The sequence below is a fragment of the Thunnus albacares genome, chromosome 8 (assembly GCF_914725855.1).
Source record: "Thunnus albacares chromosome 8, fThuAlb1.1, whole genome shotgun sequence".
In the NCBI taxonomy this organism is placed as follows: Eukaryota; Metazoa; Chordata; class Actinopteri; order Scombriformes; family Scombridae; genus Thunnus; species Thunnus albacares.
Window position 1 is genome coordinate 34,407,026 of NC_058113.1, and position 22,268 is coordinate 34,429,293.

Here is a 22,268-nt window from a genome sequence, read left to right on the forward strand (position 1 = left end):
CTTACAGCCGACGTTCGTACAGTCGACACATCAAAAACAGTCAAATTCATACAAATGACACATGAGACAAACATTCACTTTCTGTCTGAACACACCTTTATAAATATGAACTCAGTCATAATAATGTGATAAAATCTCATAATGGGAAGTGAGATAGAAGTCATGACTTCAACATACGATACTAACTATCACGAACCGGCTCAGAGTCAGTGACACATGTGAATAAAGCTTCTAAAAAATATATATGTATTGTATTTAACTTAATATAAAATTGTAATAATGTCAGTCAGTTAAATCAGTCATGAATGCAACGTATGGATGAGTGAAGTATGTGGTTTGTGCAAGCAAAACAAAACAGAACCAAAGTCTAACCTGGTCTAAGCTGGTGGGAGGAAGAGAGAGGAAGACACCTGAATAATCTAAACTACTCAGGTGCAGCAGGTCGTTCCCCGACGTCCTCGCCAACCCGCCCACAAAGAGACGTCTAAGCAGAAGGCAAAGGAGACGTCACATGACTGTCAACGTTTCTAATTACTGTGTTTTTTCTTTCTTTGTTGTAAAAACTCGACATTATGTCAGAATTATAAAAACAGTTTCTTTGAGTTTCGAGACAGTTCTTCCTTTCTTTCTTTTTTTTTTTTGGTAATTCCAGTTTATTTTATTTTTTGCAACAGATACCAAAACATAATGTGGCACAAGACAACATATTACTGTAAATCAACAAGCAGGTAATAATAATAATTCCTTTCTTATACTTATAACAGATGCTAAATCATGACTCATAATGAGAAACTTTCTCAAATGTTTCTTATAGTTATTAGATTTTACTTTCTTTCTTGTAATTAATAAGTCATAATTATGAAAAAGTTTCTTGTAATTTTGAGTTTGTCAGAATAATGACAGATTCTCTCTTTCTTATAATTAGATTCTTCATCATAATTATGACATGCTATTTGATAACGATGAGAAAAAAGGAAGAATTAAAAAAATGTAAACATGTGACTAAAGGCATTTTATTTCAGACTGTAAACAAAACGACACAGAAGAGTTTATAGATTTTTGAGTAATAAATGTTGTTCTTTTATCTAGAATTGAATGTGTGACATTTGAAAAAGCCAGTTCATGTATTATTTCCCTGAAGAATATAAAGATATAAAGATAAAAAAAAAGAATAAAGGACTGTGGGGGGATGCCGGGAGGCCCCCCGCGCTGCTTTGTTAGAACAACAATGACTTTACTGTAATGAAATAATCTGTCAGGATTACGGCGGTGAACGGGGACCAGCAGGAGGGGAAACGCCACACAAATATGAAGCTGCTAATCACAGATAAGCTGTTCAAAAGGCAAAAACACACGGCGGACTGCGTCTGAGCTGATGCAGCCGCTTTCATGTGGCTCCTCCATCATCATGAGTCCGTCGGCTTTTTAACAATTATTATTCTGTTTTCCAGCCGAACTTCATTAAAAAATATCTCAGTTTTCCCTCCATAATGCTGCATTCATGGACTGTTTGATAGGATGGGAAAAAAAGCAACTTCCCAGCTCACCTGACGAGTTATGTACAATATTTATTTTATTCTTTTCACAGCTGTGATTTTTTGTTCCTCGCCTACTTCCTGTCTTTCCCAGAATGCCTTTTGATGTGTTTTCAGTACTTAACCTGTTCATATCCTGACAGTATTCCCTCGTGATTAGTCTTTATACCGAGCAGGAAGAGTCTGTTCTTTAGATTTTAAATCAATTTCAGGTTCAAATTTAAGTTTATTTGCCATTTGTGTGAAAAAAAACATCATCTGAACAATGAGATGCTGATGACGAGGCTCAATACTGCAGGCAAAAATAATTATATACAAGATTAACAGTAAAGATATAAGAAAAACTACTACAGATAAAGAGTTTTCAGTAGATAAAGGAACCAGAATATAAATATATAACTGTGTTAGATGCTATGAGTATACATTAGTTGTTTATGGAGAAAAAAACCATTGAGAACCTCAAGTTACCTCAAACAGGAGAAAACAACAGCCGAACTTATTTCACTGCATGTTATTGATTGTGAACTTTTTGATTTTATGAATTAATTTGGGTCCAATTTAACCCTCAACAGCAGCACAAACAGTTTTTGTAGTTGAAATATTTCTGTTTTTGTAAATTCTACGTCACTCATGTGTTCAGGTTGTTTTTACTGCTGTCAAATTTAACTTGAACAGTATGTTAAAGTATCAAAGTAAAAAAATACTCCATTGCATACAGAAGTATTTTTAGCAACATTATCATTCATGTGGAGTCGTGTTTCTCTTTTAGTTTCTGTTTTTACTCTCTACCAACTCCTGAGGGAAATATCTGGCTCTTTAGCTGCTAAATGCTCCACTATGTTCACCAGCTAGTCTACAGCTAACTGTGTCTGTGAGCAGGTAGGTTTTACTCTGAAAACGACGCTATGAGACGCTGAGAGTGAAGCAGAACAGTGAAGTTGCAGCCGGACAGATAAACAATGAGCTGAAACTCACTATAAAGCTCCGTAAAGCCGAGAGGAGCTGCAGAGTCTCTGTAGGTTTATCACTACGAGCCACAACCAACACATTACTCACTGTATAGATCAGACTGAGGAGCAGAGAAATATTGATTATAGCAGCTTTAAGTACAATACTTGAATAAATATGATTAGTTATCATCCACCACTGATTGTTTTATACTTGATTCTTAAAGTCCAGTTTCTGTTTTTCAATAATTCCAACATTATGAACGAAGACTCAACTTTTGACTCATAATGAAAGAAAAGAGCAGAATCAGCCAACAGTTTGGACGCCAAACTTTCCCAAAACTTTCCAAGCTTGTTTTTCCAGAGTGAGCTAATAAAGGTTTTCCTGTTAGTGATCAGTTTATTGATTAGCTGCCCAGTACATTTCCAGTTATGTTATAGGTTGGGTAATAATAATAAATATTGGTTGATATACTATATCATTATCAGATTTTAAGAACTCTCAAATATTAATATCAGTATAAACCTCAAAAATCCTGTGAATCAGTGAGGAGGAGGTTGCATATTTTCTTTTCTACGTCATCTGTTTATGAAAATACATCCTGTTTTACTGCTGAATCACTTTATTACTGGACCCGAACAAACTGACTCACTTTTTAAGTTAGTGGCTCTATCTATCTATCTATCTATCTATCTATCTATCTATCTATCTATCTATCTATCTATCTGTCTATCTATCTATCTATCTATCTATCTATCTATCTATCTATCTATCTATCTATCTATCTATCTATGAAATGATGATATGACAGATTGGACAAGTGCTGTATTCATATTATTATTATCATTTATTTTTTATTAACAGCCTAATGTCAGACAGTTACTGTCACTGAAAAATGTTTTGACTCAAAATAATGTAAAAATCTCTTACATCTTTATAAAAAAAACATATAAAGTAATTATCAATAATATATATTATTTTTACTGCTGATATCTACGGAAGCGCCTTGCAATCACCATTGAAAAAAAACATAAAATTTTATGATTTATTACCTCATAATTTTGAGATAATAAGTCATAATTTTAAGATAAGGCCTCCTTGTTTTCATTGGTGACTGCGGCGGTTTGCTTCCGTTGATATCAGTAATATCTGGTCTGTCATTACAGGATCAATAACAGTATCTGTTGTGTTATTGATAACTAGCCAGCAGCCTGAAGTCAATGAGAAAAACTCTCATGCTTTGTTACCGGTAAAGCCCCGCCCATTACACTTTCCGGCTCTGTGATTGGTGGAAGTGAAACAATTTCTGCCACGTAAGCGGAGTCCGGAGCTGTCAATCACAGAATGGGCGGGCTTTACATCTGGAGTTAATATATTCCAGGCAGTTGTAAAGTAGTGGAGGATAGAAACGTCTAAAAACAGAAGGGGAGCCGGCGGTTAGCTGACTCGGATGAGCTTTAACCTCCCGGAGGAGAGGAAGAGGAGTTTCAACTGCGTGTTCCGGAGATGGATGAAGACAACAGCGAGCAGATGAGACCTCTCCTCACATCTGTAAGTTCCCACTTTCCTCTCAAGTGTACCTGTTAGCCGGCGGCTAGCGACTCCCCCCAGCAGGATGTGAATTATCCCGGTAAAGAGCTTTGAGAACAAACCGGAGGTTTTCCTCTAAGATGTCCCGCTGTCAGAGAAAAACTACCGACACGGAATAATTAAACCTGTGTGTTAGTGACGGTTTAACTTCTCAGCCCGGCTGGAAACGACGGCTGGAAACCGTCTGCTTTTGTTTTTAAGCGACCACGTTTATGCCAGGAAGTGAAGAACCGATGCGTGCTGCTCTCCGTTAACGGAACTCCGTTATAAAATCATTCAGTTCTGAGTACGGAGGCTCCACGTAAAGTCTGTGTATGTTTTAAAATATAAGTAATACACGTATTTGAATGTTTACGAAGTAATCTTACATTCGTCATTCATCACATCCCATCAGAAGCTCTCATTTTAATCAAATATCATCTTTTCTGGCTGGTTAGCTTTACTTTCCCCTTCACGCTCTCATCCGCAGCTGCTGCTCGTCTGAGCGGCAGCGGCGCGAAGTTCAGCCGATAATCAAAGATGAAATCAAAGTTTTTAACAAAATGCGACTCTGACAAACTCGTGTTTATACGCCGAATATGAGAATAGATCCTAACGACTTAAAATAAATGTCTTAAGCTGCTGTATGAAGTATCTAGTTGTACCGGTGACCACAAAAACTTAAAAATGACAAAGAAAGTAGCGGAGTTTTGTTCAGACTGATTAAACGATCACATTAACTGTTGTGAAAGCGGCTGGAAGGACAGACTGCTGTTCAGACAACCCGCGTTTATGTCACATTTATCATCAGTTTGTTGAGTTGTTCATGAGCAAACGTGCAAAACAGAGCACGTGGAGATGTGTGTGTGTGTGTGTGTGTGTGTGTGTGTGTGTGTGTGTGTGTGTGTGTGATGTGTGTGTGATGTGTTTGTACTACATGGTGGTGTGTATTCAGGAAGAGAAGTCTGGTTTGAAGCTCCAGAGGAAACGTGCCCTTGAGCAAGGCTCTGGATCTCCACCAGCTGTCTGTTGATGCTGCTCTGTGGTTGACATTTGACCTTTTTTGGCTCGTTGGTGACGACTTTTCTCATCCGATGTAGAGAGTTTTTATTTTATGGAACCAGTTCTCATGTGTTTTGGCTGGTTCAGACATTCCTCTCATTCCCACCTGACCTGCAGGACTTTCATATGATGGCTGAGTCATGTGACCTCCCACCTCCAGTCCACTACAGTCAGGATGACGTTTATGGAGGTGAACATTGGTTATAAAGTCTTAAAACTTCATAACTAATAAAGGTTTGATTTTCTCCCGACCAGAACGGTCCTCACCATCCTGCTGGATGCTGCAGCGCGGTTACCATGGAGACAGGACATCAGTCAGTGTCGGCTTTATTGAGAACCTTCCTGAATAACAGCTGCTGACAGAAACCGTCCACAGAGGAAGTTTACCTCAACTACACACAATCGCTCACAATACAAAGTAGAGCTGCAACGATGAATTAATCAATCAATTTGTCTATTGACAGATATTTAATCACCAACTGGTTTGATTTTGAGTCAAAAAAAAAGTCCAAATTCTCTGATTGCAGCTTGTGAAATGTGAATATTTTCTGAAGATCTTTAGGAAACACTGATGCACATTTAATAGAGTAAAGCTGCAACAATTAGTAGATTAATTGAGAAGTTGATCAACAGAAAATTAAGGAAAAATATACAAACATCAGCTGGTTTGCAGCTTCTCAGATGTGATGATTTGAAACCTTCATGTGGTAGAAAACTGATTGATTGACTGTTGATCAGATAAAACACATCTGAAGGCGTCTCTTTAGGTGTTTTTCTCTATTTCCAGACATTTCATAGACTAGATATAGATTCATCGGTGTTTATTGAGAACATGATTGACAGGTGAGCACCATCATCTGCTGCTCTCATGGCCTCAGATCCTCCTTTAATCAGCTGTAACATGTTAAACTTTGATTTTCAGATTTGTGTCTCTGCAGGCGTTTTTCTCTCTCGGTCCTCCAGCTTCTTGTTCGTTGGTGTTGTTGTTGTGTGAAGCTCTGTACAATACAGCAGGCAGGAGTCTTCTGTTTAATCAGCCGCTGACTTCCTGTCTGTAGACGCTCCATGGAAACGGAGGTGAAACTTTTCACTCTGTTCATTCAAATGAGGCTCGGCTGTGAACAATGGCAGCTGTGTGGAGCTGTGAGAGCTGACGGAGCGGCTTATTGTCTGCTGCAGATGGAGTGGCAGCTCCACAATAATACGACATTTATTAGCATCTTTGATGCAAAGCAGCAGCAGCAGCAGCAGCAGCAGCAGCAGCGGCGGCAGCAGCAGGGAATCGAACCCTCAGCAACAGTTGGCTTCATCCAGTTTTACTCCCACATGTTCCTGTCGGGGTCTAGAGGAGGGTTACAGGGTTTAATGGCTTCACATAATATCATGATACTGATAACAGACTAACAGTCAATGATTAGTCAATTAATCGGCTAATAAATCAATCACCAACTATTTTGATTATTGATGAATTGTTCTGAGGTCTCAGTGTCTCCTCGAGGATTTTACACTCCTGAAGCTGCTGGTTTAGTGGGGGGGGGGGGGGGGTCTGTAAGGTCGTCTGTATCGCTGTGATAATAAATATTAACAATATTTATTTACAACACATGAATAAATGTTGATCAGTATCAGTTAAAAACAAATATGAATGTTGATCCATGTTTGTTTATAATATAACAAAATAACAAAACTGACAACGAGACTCCAGTTTGATTTATAGATGAATCAGCGTTTTGTTTCCTAATAACTGAAACTATCAGTGACTGAAGGTCATGAGGTCAACGACCTTCTAGCAGCTGAAGACATGTCAACAGAGTTATTGTGTCTTTATTAAAGATATTAACAGAACAGTGATTCATCTAGAAACATGTTTCATCCTGCTACTCTTCCTCACTTCTGTCTCCTCTTCTGCCTCCTTCAGTCACTCTGGAAACATCAAAACCTTCCTCTTTAAAAGTCTGAGTGAGCGTGAAGCAGAACGTTCACCAGCATGCTGTTAATCACAGTAACACAGAGAGAATACAGCAGTAGTCAAGCTAATGCTAACGGTCAAGCTAATGCTAACGGTCAAGCTAATGCTAACGATCAAACTAATGCTAACGATCAAGCTAATGCTAACTATCAAACTAATGCTAACGATCAAACTAATGCTAACGATCAAGCTAATGCTAACTATCAAACTAATGCTAACAATCAAACTAATGCTAACGATCAAGCTAATGCTAACTATCAAACTAATGCTAACGATCAAACTAATGCTAACGATCAAGCTAATGCTACATTAACGTTACTGTAAAGCAGCACTAGCATCACTTTAGCTGCAGAGGGTTTTTTTTCTGGCTGCTTACTTGGTTGTATTTTATCTAAATGTCATTTATGATCCAATAAAATACAAAAAACAACCAAACATAGAAAAGATAAAAAGCATAAACAAGTTTAGATGCCAGAGATTCATATAAAGGTCACTGACTGCTGGTCACATAAAGAAAACATGTCAAGACGTCACCATAATAATAATAATAATAATAATAATAATAATAATAATAATAATAATAATAATAATAATAATAATGTATCGACTAATCGAGAAAATAATCATCAGATTAATAATGTTGCAGCTGTAGATATTTGTCTTTAAAGTGTTGAGCAGCTTTTCTACGTTTCAGTTTCCCTCCACAGAGACGAGCTGCTAAACACATTAACATCCATCAACATGCTGCTGCTGCTGCTGCTGTGTTCTTCCTCTCTCGTCTCCTCCTGACTGTGATTCATCTGTTTGTCTCAACTTTTCCCAACTTTTAAACACACACAACGTTGTGTTTGTTTCTGTGCTGCTCAGAGTGAAGCAGACAGTTATCAGCTCACAGCTCGTCTGCTGAACATCAAACCTCGGCAACACTTCTGTCATCGTCGCTGAACGTCTGTCGATCGTCGTCGGTCAGATGAGCTGCAGGAGTCTGAGGCAGCAGATCTGTGGTTTAAATCCTTCTGCTGACACATTAGAATAAATCTTTATTGTCCATCAGGATAGAAAACATGAAGATGCTTTAAACATGATTCTTCTTCTATTATAATCCATATTAACACATTAATAACAAGTCTGTGGCTTCAGAGTACTGATGACTCAGTCGAGCCTCCTCTTCCTCGTCTTCTCTGTAAAACGTTGAACTGAGGACTTTTAGGGTTTACTGACTGTTCAGCAGGCGGGAAGATGAAGAGTTAAAACACTTTCAACAAGAGTTTTGTACTTTAGTTCTAAAAGAAAGTTTCTCTTGATTTCAGCCTTCAGCTGCGTTTCTTCGTCTTATGTGAGAATAAACAGTGAAGATCTTTGAGTTTTAGATGCATCCGACAGTCCAGCTGCTGCTAATCAATTAAATAATCAACAGATGAATCAATAATGAAAATAGGGCTGCAAATGATTGAATATTCTGCCAGTTATGTTTTCAATTAATCACTTAGTCTGTAAAATGTTAAGTGTTGTTGTTTTGTTCTCAATAAAATCAGATTTTTTTGATTTATTGTCACATTTGAAAAGCAGAAACCAGAGAATATTTCACCTTTTTGACAAAAACGATGATTCAATTATCAAAAATAATCAAAAAGTGATTTAATTTTCTGTCTCTAGATGAAAATAATAGTTTCAGTTCACAACTAACGATTATTTTCATTCTCATTTAATCTGACAATAATTCTCTGGATGAAACATGTAATCTATAAAATTCAGTTATTGATGTCGACGACGTCTCAGAGTCTGCGTGATGTCATCGCAGCTCTAAACTGTCTATCAGAGCTGCAACTAACCTTTATTATCATTATGGATTCTATTGATTAATCAATTGTTTGATGGTCGTTTTGATCCATAAAATATCAGAAATTGGTGAAAATGTTGATCAGTGTTTCCTAAAGAAACCAGAAAATATTCACATTAGAGAAGCTTCACCAAACAAAGACGTGCAGCTTAAAAACTGAATCAAAATGATTCATCGATCATTAAGATAGTTGATTAATTTAATAGTTGGCAACTAATCAATTGATCAACTAATCGTTGCAGCTCGAACACAAACGGAAATTCTGCAAAGTTAATAAACTGACTTTATAAACTATAAACGATTATCACCAGATGATGAAAATCATTGTTAGTTGCAGCATGGTAACCATGGTAACAGGTATGTGCGTCATTTTAAAACAGGCGTGTTGAGTTTAAAAAGTGGGTGAAACACGGCGACTGCACAGTGACACGGACTAAACACACACACACACACACACACACACACACACACACACAGCTGCGGTGCGTTCAGGCTCGTGTTGTGGTGGCGGCGTCCCCGGGTGACTCGTGATGATGTCAGCAGTCTGGTCCTCCAGCGGCTCGGCGCTCTCTGGTGGGCCGTTAAAGACTGGATCCTGTCAGGATGCAACCGAGTCTGCAGGGAAACAGAAGAAGAAGAAGAAACTGTGCAGGAAGTCGAGCTGCAGTTCGTGATCGTCTCGGTGTTGTTTAAACCATCAGAACGTTGTTTTATTTTATTAATGTGCAGAATATAAAGTCAGAACATGTATCAGAGAAACCTTGTTGAGTTATAGATTAGCAGACTAGAGCGTCACATTAACCTTGTTTTGTCCGTCAAACAGCCCAAAATATTTAATTTACAATAATATAAGCAGCAACTTCTCAATTTTAAGAACCTGGAACCATCAAACCTTAAATATCACAGCTGCTGCAGATGAATGTTCTGTTCTATTGATGAACTAATCAATGAATCGTTGCAGCTCTGCACCAGACTGATCTTTTTTAAACGTCTGCAGTACTTCCACTGTGACTCAATGAGTCTTCTTTATTTTATTTATTTGGTCGTGTTGTACATGTGAACAAACAGTGTGCAAAAAGCATCGTGGGTAGTTTATATTACACGCTTCAGGATAAGAGAGAAAAAAAAAAAACAGCCGAAGACAAACAGAGAAAAGTGGAAAGAAGGAAAAACCAGAAGAGAGAAACTAGAAACTGGAGCGTTTTCATTTATTTCTGTCATGCCCACAAAGGCTCTGATTGGCTGTGTGTGTGTTCAGTGTGTGTGTGTGTGTGTGTGTGTGTGTGTGTGTGTGTGTGTGTGTGTGTGTGTGTGTGTTCAGTGTGTGTGTGTGTGTGTCATGTGGAGGCTGTTTGCTCGCTGTATCTCATGACCCGACTCACCACTGCTATCAGATGCAGCCGGTATAAAACACCGTGTTATCCTCCTGTGGTCGCCGTGACTACAGAAACACAAAGACGCTGTCGACGGCAACAGCTGGACTGTGTGAACAGCTGGACTGACAGTAAATAACACATCGGACAGAGAGAGAGAGAGAGAGAGAGAGAGAGAGAGATGATGGACGTCTTTAACGAACAGTCAGTGATGTCAGGGTGTCTGCAGGTTTTAAAGTATCAAATTCAGTTTCCTTCAGAGTAATAAAGTCTCATATTTCATGTGTAAAGATGTTGAATGTCGTCTCTTCCTGCTGTAGACTGTAACGTTATAAACCACAGTGAAACTGGTGCGACAGCTGATGTGCTGCAGCTGCACTGATTGACTGAGACTGTATTCAGACCATCAGCCGCAGGGTCCAGAGGAGGTGTGACGGGGGGTGGGCGTGTTTATTTGTGCTCTAGAACGTAACCCTGTGAAACAATCACAAAATAACATTTTATTGATCTGATTCACCGGCCGTCTCCCTCTCTTCATTCACTCTCTAGCTCGCTCGACCGCAGCTGCGCTCTCTCTCTTTCTCTCGTCTTTTTTAAAATGAGTCGAGAAGACAGCAAAGTCTGACTTTATTTTTAACGTTATCATATGAGGATAAATGTCCTCCTGTCATGGCAGAGTTTACTACTCTGATCAGTGATCTCCAGCTGTGATTGGCCACCGCAGCCTTCAGCCGCTGTGACGTCAGGTTTCTCCAAAAGTTCCCCAGCCGCGGCCGAAACGCAGATGAATGGGAGGACTGGTTCACCGCACCGCCTGATCTGATCTGAATACGACCTAATCAATTAATCAACTCCTGGTTAGAGCATTGAACCGTTTTCTGCCTCTTATCCGAGTTCAGGTCTCATTAATTGAATTAATTACATCATTTCCCAGTTGTATAATTGTTATATGCTGCTGGAGTTCTCATAGAAATGTGATATGATGATAATAATAATAATAATAATAATAATAATAATAAATGATTGTAGTTCGTATCGTCACTGGTTTTCCAGCCTTTCATACTTCATGAAGCTGCAGAAACTCTGGATTTCCTACACTACCCAGCATGCTCTTCAGCACCTCCTGCAAAGGGTTTGAGCCTGTTGTTATGAAACATATAAACATGCATCATCATCATCATCATCATCATCATCATCATCATCATCATCATCATCATCATCAGCAGCAGCAGCAGCAGCTGCTTTGGGGGGACTTTTCCTTTTTATTTCTTTCTTGGCTGTTTCCAGACTTCCTCCTATAGAAGCTCTGCTGTAATAGAAGGATGTTGAGAACAACTTTATTCAGTCATAAACAAAGACACCCGCTGCAGCTCAACACAATCAGCTCATATTTCAGTTCTCTGCAGCAGTTTTACTCCTCGGCTCGACGCAGGCTTTGTTTTGTTCTGCAAGAAAAACACTTTTTGTTGCAAGAGGTATATTATGAAAATTGTTATTTTTCCGCCCACTTCTATTATCTGTCCTCTGTTATCAGATACATTTCCTGTGCAAGTGTTTGTTCCTCTATGTTCTGAACTCTGCCGCCTCTAGAAGACGTCACATTAACTTTAGACTCTGTCTGTACAGTACTGTTCATATTCCTTCACCGTCTCCTTTCATAATACGAACTCATAAATACGTCATCAGTTATCAATAACTGGGTGATTAATCCGTAGAGAGAGAGAGAGTATCCTTCAGGTTTTACATACAACAGGAGAACGTAACAGTTTTTATGATCTCATTCTCATCTTTTATGAGCCTCCCTGGATGTCAGCAAACAACTATTTGTTATGTAAAGATATAGATATAGAGTAATGATGACCTGAGCAGAGAATGAAGTCACACTCCCTCTCTCTGTGTTTTTTCTCCAACTTTATTAAGTAAACGAGACACATGTTTGTCTTGGTTGGAGATGTTGATGCTATAGTGCGACATCTAGTGGCTGGATGTCATGTATTGCAACTAGGGATGCACGATATTATCGGCCGATAAAAGCTCTAAAATGAAATATTGGCATCGGCCATTTCTGCTGATTATGAGAGGCCGATTTGTTGCCATCTCCTCTGCGGCTAACGCTCCGCTAGCCTCTCAGCTAACGTTAGCCTCGGCTCTCCATGTGGATCCAACCGGAGCACCGAGTCCCGGTTTGTTATTCAGGTTAAAGTGGGAAGAAGCAGCTGAGTGAAGCGCAGCCTGCGGAGGAAACACCGGGACCGTCAGGGAGAAACAGTCCGTAGAGGAGCTGCTGTGTTCGGCTGCACAGATAGGAAACACTTCAGCTGACAGGATGTTTGGAAAAAAAAAAAGTCTTCTTTTTGGTTTATAACGGCGGTTGTCAACCAGCGTATTAGGTGCATTAGCGCCACCTTCTGGTCCGGAGTGTGAACCAGAGATTAAATCCTACACATTAATCCTGTCTGTCTAATAAACTCAATGAAAACTCTACTGCTGCTCCCACTCGGCAGGTTCATTAAAGTTTTAACACTGAGCTCCTGAACTCCAGTCTTCCTCAGTTCTTCCTTCATATATTGTCTTTATTGATCATACTTAGTACAATCTATGCTGCATGTATAATAGTCTCCTCAGCCAGCTGGTAATAATATGTACATGTATCAGATATTGTGCATCCCTACCAATGACCTATTGATCTTTACAAATCATGACCCCCCTTAATATTTATTATTTAGCTACTGATATATTCTTTAATATCTTTTCCCAAGAAAGTGAAAGTGTGTCAGTGGGAGGAGAGAAGGGGGGGTCTACGGTTAGTGTTGTTGAAAGGCTACTGATTGGCCGATCTCACAGTGACTGTTATTGATATAAGTCAGTCAGAGCGTGTGTGTGTGTGTGTGTGTGTGTGTGTGTGTGTGTGTGTTGGCCGGTGTGAATTTTCCCACAGTTCCTGGTGTGTTTAGTAAACGCGGCTGCAGTCCAGATGTGGTTTCATGTGGTTTTTTCCTCTCAGCTGGTTCTCCTAATAAGGGAGCGACAGCAGAGATGGGAGGACGTGTCTCTGGTCTCCGGGGAGTCCTGAGAGCCGGTCTGACTTTATCTCGACTCTGAGTGTGTGTGAGTGTGTGTGTGTGTGTGAGTGTGTGTGAGTGTGTGTGAGTGTGTGTGTGTGTGTGTGTGTGTGTGTGTGTGTTCATTCTTATAATAGCAGAGCTTTTATTTTAAAGCCAAGCTAAAATAAAAGCTGACATTTGTCCCTCGGCTCACATTCATCATTCTGTATCAAGAGTCAAACTGAAATAAATTAATTAGCTGATTCGTCGATCAACAGAAATATCAACAATCCCTCGTTCCAACTTTTCCAACGTGAGGTTTCCTGTTCTGACGTTTATAGAGTCTAATAACGAGCTGCTGCTTTAATCAAGATGTAAATCAAATGGTCCGCAGCATCGTGTCGAACAGCTGATGAAGTTCCTGTTTTAAAGTTCAAACCTTCAACCTGTTGAAGTGCCTCTGAGCCAAACTGTGAACCCTGTGCAGCTCCAGGCCTGGTTTCCCAGAACACACTGCTTCCTGTTTCCCCCTCCTCCTCCTCAGATCAATGGTTTTATTGTCCTGCTCTGATCTGTTCTCACCGCTCAGAGCAGACTAATAAAAATGATTTGTGACTTGATTGTTTTCGCTCTTACATAAATGTGTTTGGACAGATTTTTATCTTCCAGTCGACATGAGGCGTTGAACTACCAGCAGAACGACCCGTTCTCTCACAATATTTATCAAACGACATTTATCTGACAGTCAGTTCATCTCTGTGATTGTGATGAAATTTACTTCATTCATGTTTCCTTCAGGATGAACCGTAATAACTTTGATCCTCTGACGTTTCATTGAGCGCCGTCATCTAATCCAAATAATACTAAATCTGTTGATTATTTTCTCTAGGGATGCTCAATATTGGATTTTTTGCTAATATCCGATATTTCCAACTCATTGTGGCTGATACTGATATATGTACATATTATTACCAGCTGGCTGAGGAGACTATTATACATGCAGCATAGATTGTGCTAAATATGATCAATAAAGACAATATATGAAGGAAGAACTTAGGAAGACTGGAGTTCAGGAGCTCAGCGTTAAAACTTTAATGAACCTGCCAAGTGGGAGCAGCAGTAGAGTTTTCATTGAGTTTATTAGACAGACAGGATTAATGTGAAGGATTTAATCTCTGGTCCACACTCCGGAGCAGAAGGTGGCGCTAATGCACCTGATACGCTGGTTGACAACCGCCGTTATAAACCAAAAAGAAGACTTTTTTTTCCAAACATCCTGTCATCCTGTCAGCTGAAGTGTTTCCTATCTGTGCAGCCGATCATAGTAGCAGCTCCTCTACGGACTGTTTCTCCCTGACGGTCCCGTTGTTTCCTCCGCAGGCTGCACTTCACTCAGCTGCTTCTTTCCACTTTAACCTGAATAACAAACCGGGACTCGGTGCTCCGGTTGGATCCACATGGAGAGCCGAGGCTAACGTTAGCTGGGAGGCTAGCGGAGCATTAGCCGCAGCATGGCCGGAGGGAAGCACAGCCAGCTAGCCTCCCAGCTAGAAGAAGCAGCTAAGTGAAGCGCAGCCTGCGGAGGAAACACCGGGACCGTCAGGGAGAAACAGTCCGTGGAGGGAAACACAGTCAGGAGGAGGAGAAGGCGACAAATCAGCCTCTCATAATCAGCAGATGCCGATATTTCATTTTAGAGCTTTTATCAGCCGATACCGATGACGTGCTGATAATATCGTGCATCCCTACTTTTCTCTATTTAATGGATTAGTTGATTTGGTCCATAAAACGTCGACATTTTCACTGTTTCCTAGGTGATGACATCAAACGTCTCGTTTGGTCAACAATCCAAAACTGAAGAATTATTCAGTTTATAATCTTTACATCCTGGAACCAGAGATGTTTCCTCTAAAAACGATTAATCAGCTCATAGTTGCAGCTCTGTTTTCATTTTAGACCAAACAATTAATCAATTAAATGAGAAAATAAGAGCCAAAGAATTGATAATGAAACTAAATGGTAGTTACAGCTCAGCTTGTATCGACGACTCTTCGTTCACCTCACGTTGGTCTCACGTTGGTCCCCTCAGCTTGTATCGACGACTCTTCGTTCACCTCACGTTGGTCTCACGTTGGTCTCACGTTGGTCTCACGTTGGTCTCACGTTGGTCTCATGTTTTGGAGGTCCGGACAGATTTCTAAGACGAACACAGTCTGAATGTGATTGGCTGGGACACGTCAAGCGTTTTTTTATTGCTCTTATTGTTCTCAGGCTTGTATTTATATTCTGAACGTCATGTCGTGATGATGCAGGAGGAGGTCAGCGTGGAGACTGTCTGTGAACAGACGCCCACTTTGTTCCGTTCCTGTTCTGTGGTTTTCACTGTCACTTTGAAGTTGGTCTGTCTGTTGAAGCCCTTCGTGCTTTTTTCTCGTCCGCTGCTCACATTACATACGTTTTTTTCCTCTGTTGTGGTATTTGTGCAAACAATCTACAGATATTACACGTTTCCATTACAGTAACAGAACTGTGTGAAAGTCTAGTTCCTCTTTTTTTTTTGCAGCCCTGCAGCAGTGCAGCATGTGTTCACTGATCTCTGCAGCCGCTTCAGTGCAGTTTAGTTTGCACAGCAGCGCGTCACAGAGTTTGGTCTCCAGCAGACTTCTGATAAGAGAGGAAGTTAGTTTCTTGTTCCTGTTATGATCCTCAAGTTCTGTGTCTGTTTATTCGGCCATAAAGGAGCTCAGAGGAGAGTGTTTGTAGGATTATGTTGCTGAGAGGAAGAGGAGGCTCATGAGGAGAGGATACCACAGGTATTGTTGTTGCCAAATGGAAACTTTTCATTGTTGACAGATGCAAAACCCCAAAAATGTTTACTTTAAAAATAAAAAAAGAGCTTCTGCTGCTGCTGCTGCTGCTGCTGCTGCTGATGTGCCCTTTGGCAAGTCACATTTATCCAACCTGACTCTCAGACAGACAATCAGCTGCAGTTCAAGGCTGCAACTAATTAATCCGTTAGTTGTTTGGTCTATCAAATGTCAGGAAATGGTGAAAAATGTCTTTTTGTCCCTTTTTAAAAGTGACTCAAAACAATTAATTAAGATAATCAATTAACGGACTTCTTTATGCAGCTTTACCTCAGTTAATTACCAGGATTAAAGCCACCCAGGAAGTCAGAGTTTATTCTAGATATAATAATAATAAGCAGAAAGAAAAATAAATGAGAGAAAAATGTCATAGATCTAGTAGAGAGAGCTGCTCTGCTGAAGGTTGAAACATGTTCAGACTCACAGCTGGAACACAGTGTTCACATGTGAAGCTGCTGTTTGACACGATGGATCATGTGACCACACGACGGATCACAGACTGGGTACGTTGAGTAAAAATCAATATAAAAAATAAAATATTTTAAAAGTCAGTCAGCGGGCGTCTGAGCACTGTGCGGGGGACTATTTCTCACTGGGTGGATGGATACACTGTTTGTTAGAAATAGTTCTGATTTTAAAATAATTCAACAGCTGGTGAGAGACTCATAATGAACACAAAGTTCAGGACCTGGTAGTGGACTGGATGCGAATGGAAACATGCTGGGTGATTCCAGCAGCAGCAGCAGCTGTGACAGTGAGGACTTTCTTGTAAAATAAAGGAGTTAGTTTCCGAGTCTGACCTGCTCTGTTTGTCTTTTTTCCTGCTCAGTTATGTGGATGATGACACGTTCAAGCAGGAGCCCCGCCTCCTGTGTTTTCAGTTTTTTTGTTTTTTTTTTTTCTTGCTGTGTTTGCAGACTTCCAGGCCCTCCGGTCGCTCTGACAGGCGCTCAGTGAAGCAACACGCTCAGCTATAAATACCTGAATCATAGCCGAGGCTGCTGGCAGCTCAGCGTCTGTATTTACTTACTGAACCTGAGACGTCTCGCAGATCCACACACACACACCACTGTTTATATCCCAGCTGCGGGCAGAAGAGCTGCTGGATTTATCTTTTCTACTTCAAGAAGGAAGTTAACTCGCTCTTGTTTTGGAAGGTTTTTTCTGTTTTTTCACTGCGTGCTTCTTGGCGTCTGAGGAGAGTTGGTTTGACACGCTGGCCTGTGTTTCTGGGACGGAGCAGCTATGGGAGACTTCTGGGGTGATATAGTCAGTCAGCGGGTGGCCAGAGCGATGTCACTGGTATGTATCTTGCTGTTCTTGGGTTTTACGTGAACAGTTTGTGGTTTTGGGGCCCCTCGCGGTGGCTTCGCTGCACGTAACAGACTGTTTTGTGGTGATAACTGCAGACTGTATCATCAAAGCATTTTTAGAAAAAAAGAGACAAATAAACAGGAAAAGAGATCAGATGTGAAGCCACATGTACATCATCAAGGCTGCCTCAACATTCACAGTCTAACATGTAATTAATATAGATTTTAACTGCATTTGTTTAATCCATGCAATCGTTAGTCAGGTCAGTTTCATGTATGAAGCTGCAAAATCATTAATGTAGAACTGCAATAACAATTAAGTTTTCAGCAACTATTTTATGGATAAATAGTTTTAGATTAATTGGTTCTAGTGTCTCTATAAACTGAATATAATAGCGATAAATGAAAATGCAAAGACTCATCAGTGAATTTTCGCACTTTCCCTAAAAAACAAACAAACAAACAAACAAAAAAGAAACAATTAGGGCTGCTACTAACAATTATTTTCATTATCAACTCATCTCTTCATTATTTTCTCTATTAATCAATCAGTTTCATCAACACTAAGGCTCTTCAACTGTCCACAACCAAAGAGATTCAGTTTATTATCACAGCAGACTAAAGAAACCAGCAAATATTCACATCTGACAAACTGTTATAGGAGTATTATGACAAGTTTTAGTTGACTAACGGTTTCAGCTCCACAAACAATTGTTGCTGATTGATTTTCTGTTGATGGAGTTTTCAGTGAATCATGCTCAATACAACATACGACCTTCAACCCTCACAGAGACGGAGAAAAACAGTAAGGAGGAAAAGGATAATAAGTGCACGTTGAGACTAAATCTGAAATCTGATCTTCAAGTCAGAATAATCTTTATATTTCTGCGGGACAGTTTTTATTTTTAGGAGCCTAAAACTAGACGTCGTCGTCTTCTCTGATGCTTTCCTTCTCGTATCACTGCCGTCTTTATTTTGTGAATGAATGTCAACACGTACAGGCTGCAGGTCTCACTCGGCATCAGAGAGTTTCTTAAATACGTATTGATTGATATTTTAGCTGCAGTTAACTGTTGAGTGTGATGTTGCTTCTACTCGTGCACTTTCTGACTCTGCAGAGTGAGTTTCAGTTTGTGCTGCTGCTGCTGTGGGTTTCTGCAGAGCGAAGTGCAAATCAAGATAGAAGCACATCAGGAAATATTTCATTTGGTTTATAGTCAACGAGTTAGTTAAATAATCAGAATAATGTTTGTTCTGTCAGAGGCTGCAGCTAAACAAAATGACTGTGTTAGTGTCTGTAGCTGTGTCAGTGATCCAGTCTCTGTATGTGGCTCATTGTTCAGCTACAAATAACGATTATTTTCATTATTGATTAATCTGCAGTTATGTTTTGGATTAATCAATTATTTATTTGGCCCATAAAATGTTAGAAAATAGTGAAAAATGTGGATCAGTGTTTCCCAAAGTCAAAGATGACGTCCTCAAATGTCAAATGTTTTGTCCACAAACCAGAGATCTTCAGTTTATTATCATAGAGACTAAAGAAACCAGAAAATATTCACATTTAAGAAGCTGGAATCAGAGAGAGACAGGATGTCATTCACACAGAGGAGAGAGAGACGGGACATCATTCACACAGGACAGAGAGAGAGAGACGGGACATCATTCACACAGGACAGAAAGAGAGAGACAGGATGTCATTCACACAGGACAGAGAGAGAGAGACGGGACATCATTCACACAGGACAGAAAGAGAGAGACAGGATGTCATTCACACAGGACAGAGAGAGAGAGACGGGACATCATTCACACAGGACAGAAAGAGAGAGACAGGATGTCATTCACACAGGACAGAGAGAGAGAGACGGGACATCATTCACACAGAGGAGAGAGAGATGGGACATCATTCACACAGGACAGAGAGAGAGAGACAGGACATCATTCACACAGGACAGAGAGAGAGAGACAGGACATCATTCACACAGAGGAGAGAGAGACGGGACATCATTCACACAGGACAGAGAGAGAGAGACGGGACGTCATTCACACAGGACAGAGAGAGAGACAGGACGTCATTCACACAGGACAGAAAGAGAGAGACAGGATGTCATTCACACAGGACAGAGAGAGAGAGACGGGACATCATTCACACAGAGGAGAGAGAGAGACGGGACATCATTCACACAGGACAGAGAGAGAGACAGGACGTCATTCACACAGGACAGAAAGAGAGAGACAGGATGTCATTCACACAGGACAGAAAGAGAGAGACAGGACATCATTCACACAGGACAGAGAGAGAGAGACAGGACATCATTCACACAGAGGAGAGAGAGACGGGACATCATTCACACAGGACAGAGGGAGAGATGGGACATCATTCACACAGGACAGAGAGAGAGACAGGACATCATTCACACAGGACAGAGCGAGAGAGACAGGATATCATTCACACAGGACAGAGCGAGAGAGACAGGACATCTTTCACACAGGACAGAGAGAGAGAGACAGGACATCATTCACACAGGACAGAGAGAGAGACAGGACATCATTCACACAGGAAAGAGAGAGAGAGACAGGACATCATTCACACAGGACAGAGAGAGAGAGACAGGACATCATTCACACAGAGGAGAGAGAGACGGGACATCATTCACACAGGACAGAGAGAGAGAGACGGGACGTCATTCACACAGGACAGAGAGAGAGACAGGACGTCATTCACACAGGACAGAAAGAGAGAGACAGGATGTCATTCACACAGGACAGAGAGAGAGACAGGACGTCATTCACACAGGACAGAAAGAGAGAGACAGGATGTCATTCACACAGGACAGAGAGAGAGAGACGGGACATCATTCACACAGAGGAGAGAGAGAGACGGGACATCATTCACACAGGACAGAGAGAGAGACAGGACGTCATTCACACAGGACAGAAAGAGAGAGACAGGATATCATTCACACAGGACAGAGCGAGAGAGACAGGACATCTTTCACACAGGACAGAGAGAGAGAGACAGGACATCATTCACACAGGACAGAGAGAGAGACAGGACATCATTCACACAGGAAAGAGAGAGAGAGACAGGACATCATTCACACAGGACAGAGAGAGAGAGACAGGACATCATTCACACAGAGGAGAGAGAGACGGGACATCATTCACACAGGACAGAGAGAGAGAGACGGGACGTCATTCACACAGGACAGAGAGAGAGACAGGACGTCATTCACACAGGACAGAAAGAGAGAGACAGGATGTCATTCACACAGGACAGAGAGAGAGAGACGGGACATCATTCACACAGAGGAGAGAGAGATGGGACATCATTCACACAGGACAGAGAGAGAGAGACAGGACATCATTCACACAGGACAGAGAGAGAGAGACAGGACATCATTCACACAGAGGAGAGAGAGACGGGACATCATTCACACAGGACAGAGAGAGAGAGACGGGACGTCATTCACACAGGACAGAGAGAGAGACAGGACGTCATTCACACAGGACAGAAAGAGAGAGACAGGATGTCATTCACACAGGACAGAGAGAGAGAGACGGGACATCATTCACACAGAGGAGAGAGAGAGACGGGACATCATTCACACAGGACAGAGAGAGAGACAGGACGTCATTCACACAGGACAGAAAGAGAGAGACAGGATGTCATTCACACAGGACAGAAAGAGAGAGACAGGACATCATTCACACAGGACAGAGAGAGAGAGACAGGACATCATTCACACAGAGGAGAGAGAGACGGGACATCATTCACACAGGACAGAGGGAGAGATGGGACATCATTCACACAGGACAGAGAGAGAGACAGGACATCATTCACACAGGACAGAGCGAGAGAGACAGGATATCATTCACACAGGACAGAGCGAGAGAGACAGGACATCTTTCACACAGGACAGAGAGAGAGAGACAGGACATCATTCACACAGGACAGAGAGAGAGACAGGACATCATTCACACAGGACAGAGAGAGAGAGACAGGACATCATTCACACAGGACAGAGAGAGAGAGACAGGATATCATTCACACAGGACAGAGCGAGAGACAGGACGTCATTCACACAGGACAGAGCGAGAGACAGGACGTCATTCACACAGGACAGAGAGAGACAGACAGGATATCATTCACACAGGACAGAGAGAGACAGGACGTCATTCACACAGGACAGAGAGAGACAGACACGATATCATTCACACAGGACAGAGACAGACAGGACATCATTCACACAGGACAAAGAGAGAGACAGGATATCATTCACACAGGACAAAGAGAGAGAGAGACAGGATATCATTAACACAGGACAGAGAGAGAGACAGGACATCATTCACACAGGACAGAGAGAGACAGACAGGACATCATTCACACAGGACAGAGAGAGAGAGAGACAGGACATCATTCACACAGGACAGAGAGAGAGACAGGACGTCATTCACACAGGACAGAGAGAGACAGGACATCATTCACACAGGACAAAGAGAGAGACAGGATATCATTCACACAGGACAAAGAGAGAGACAGGATATCATTCACACAGGACAGAGAGAGAGACAGGATATCATTCACACAGGACAAAGAGAGAGACAGGACATCATTCACACAGGACAAAGAGAGAGACAGGATATCATTCACACAGGACAGAGAGAGAGACAGGACATCATTCACACAGGACAGACAGAGAGAGACAGGACATCATTAACACAGCTTGGACGCTCGTGTGCTTATA

At 41.1% G+C, this 22,268-nt stretch overlaps 1 protein-coding gene and 1 long non-coding RNA gene across 5 annotated transcripts in view; one reads left to right on the forward strand and one right to left on the reverse strand.

The window, feature by feature from the left end:
- Nucleotides 1-3,858: 3,858 nt before the first annotated feature.
- The window catches only part of slc4a7 (solute carrier family 4 member 7), a 57,707-nt gene continuing 39,297 nt past the window's right edge, over nucleotides 3,859-22,268 (forward strand). For 3 of the 4 annotated variants that reach the window (XM_044358072.1, XM_044358073.1, XM_044358075.1), the window contains exon 1: nucleotides 17,125-17,509. In XM_044358072.1, the coding sequence (XP_044214007.1) occupies nucleotides 17,453-17,509 (57 nt within the window). In that variant the 5' untranslated portion in view covers nucleotides 17,125-17,452. Of the gene's footprint in view, nucleotides 4,035-17,124; nucleotides 17,510-22,268 lie in introns of those variants that run through there. The other variant, XM_044358074.1, reaches the window with a different exon arrangement.
- On the reverse strand, nucleotides 9,072-15,420 carry LOC122986745. Its single transcript, XR_006404365.1, has 2 exons — nucleotides 15,368-15,420; nucleotides 9,072-9,538 (listed from the first exon to the last, which is right to left on the reverse strand). It is a non-coding gene; the product is annotated as an uncharacterized LOC122986745 (long non-coding RNA).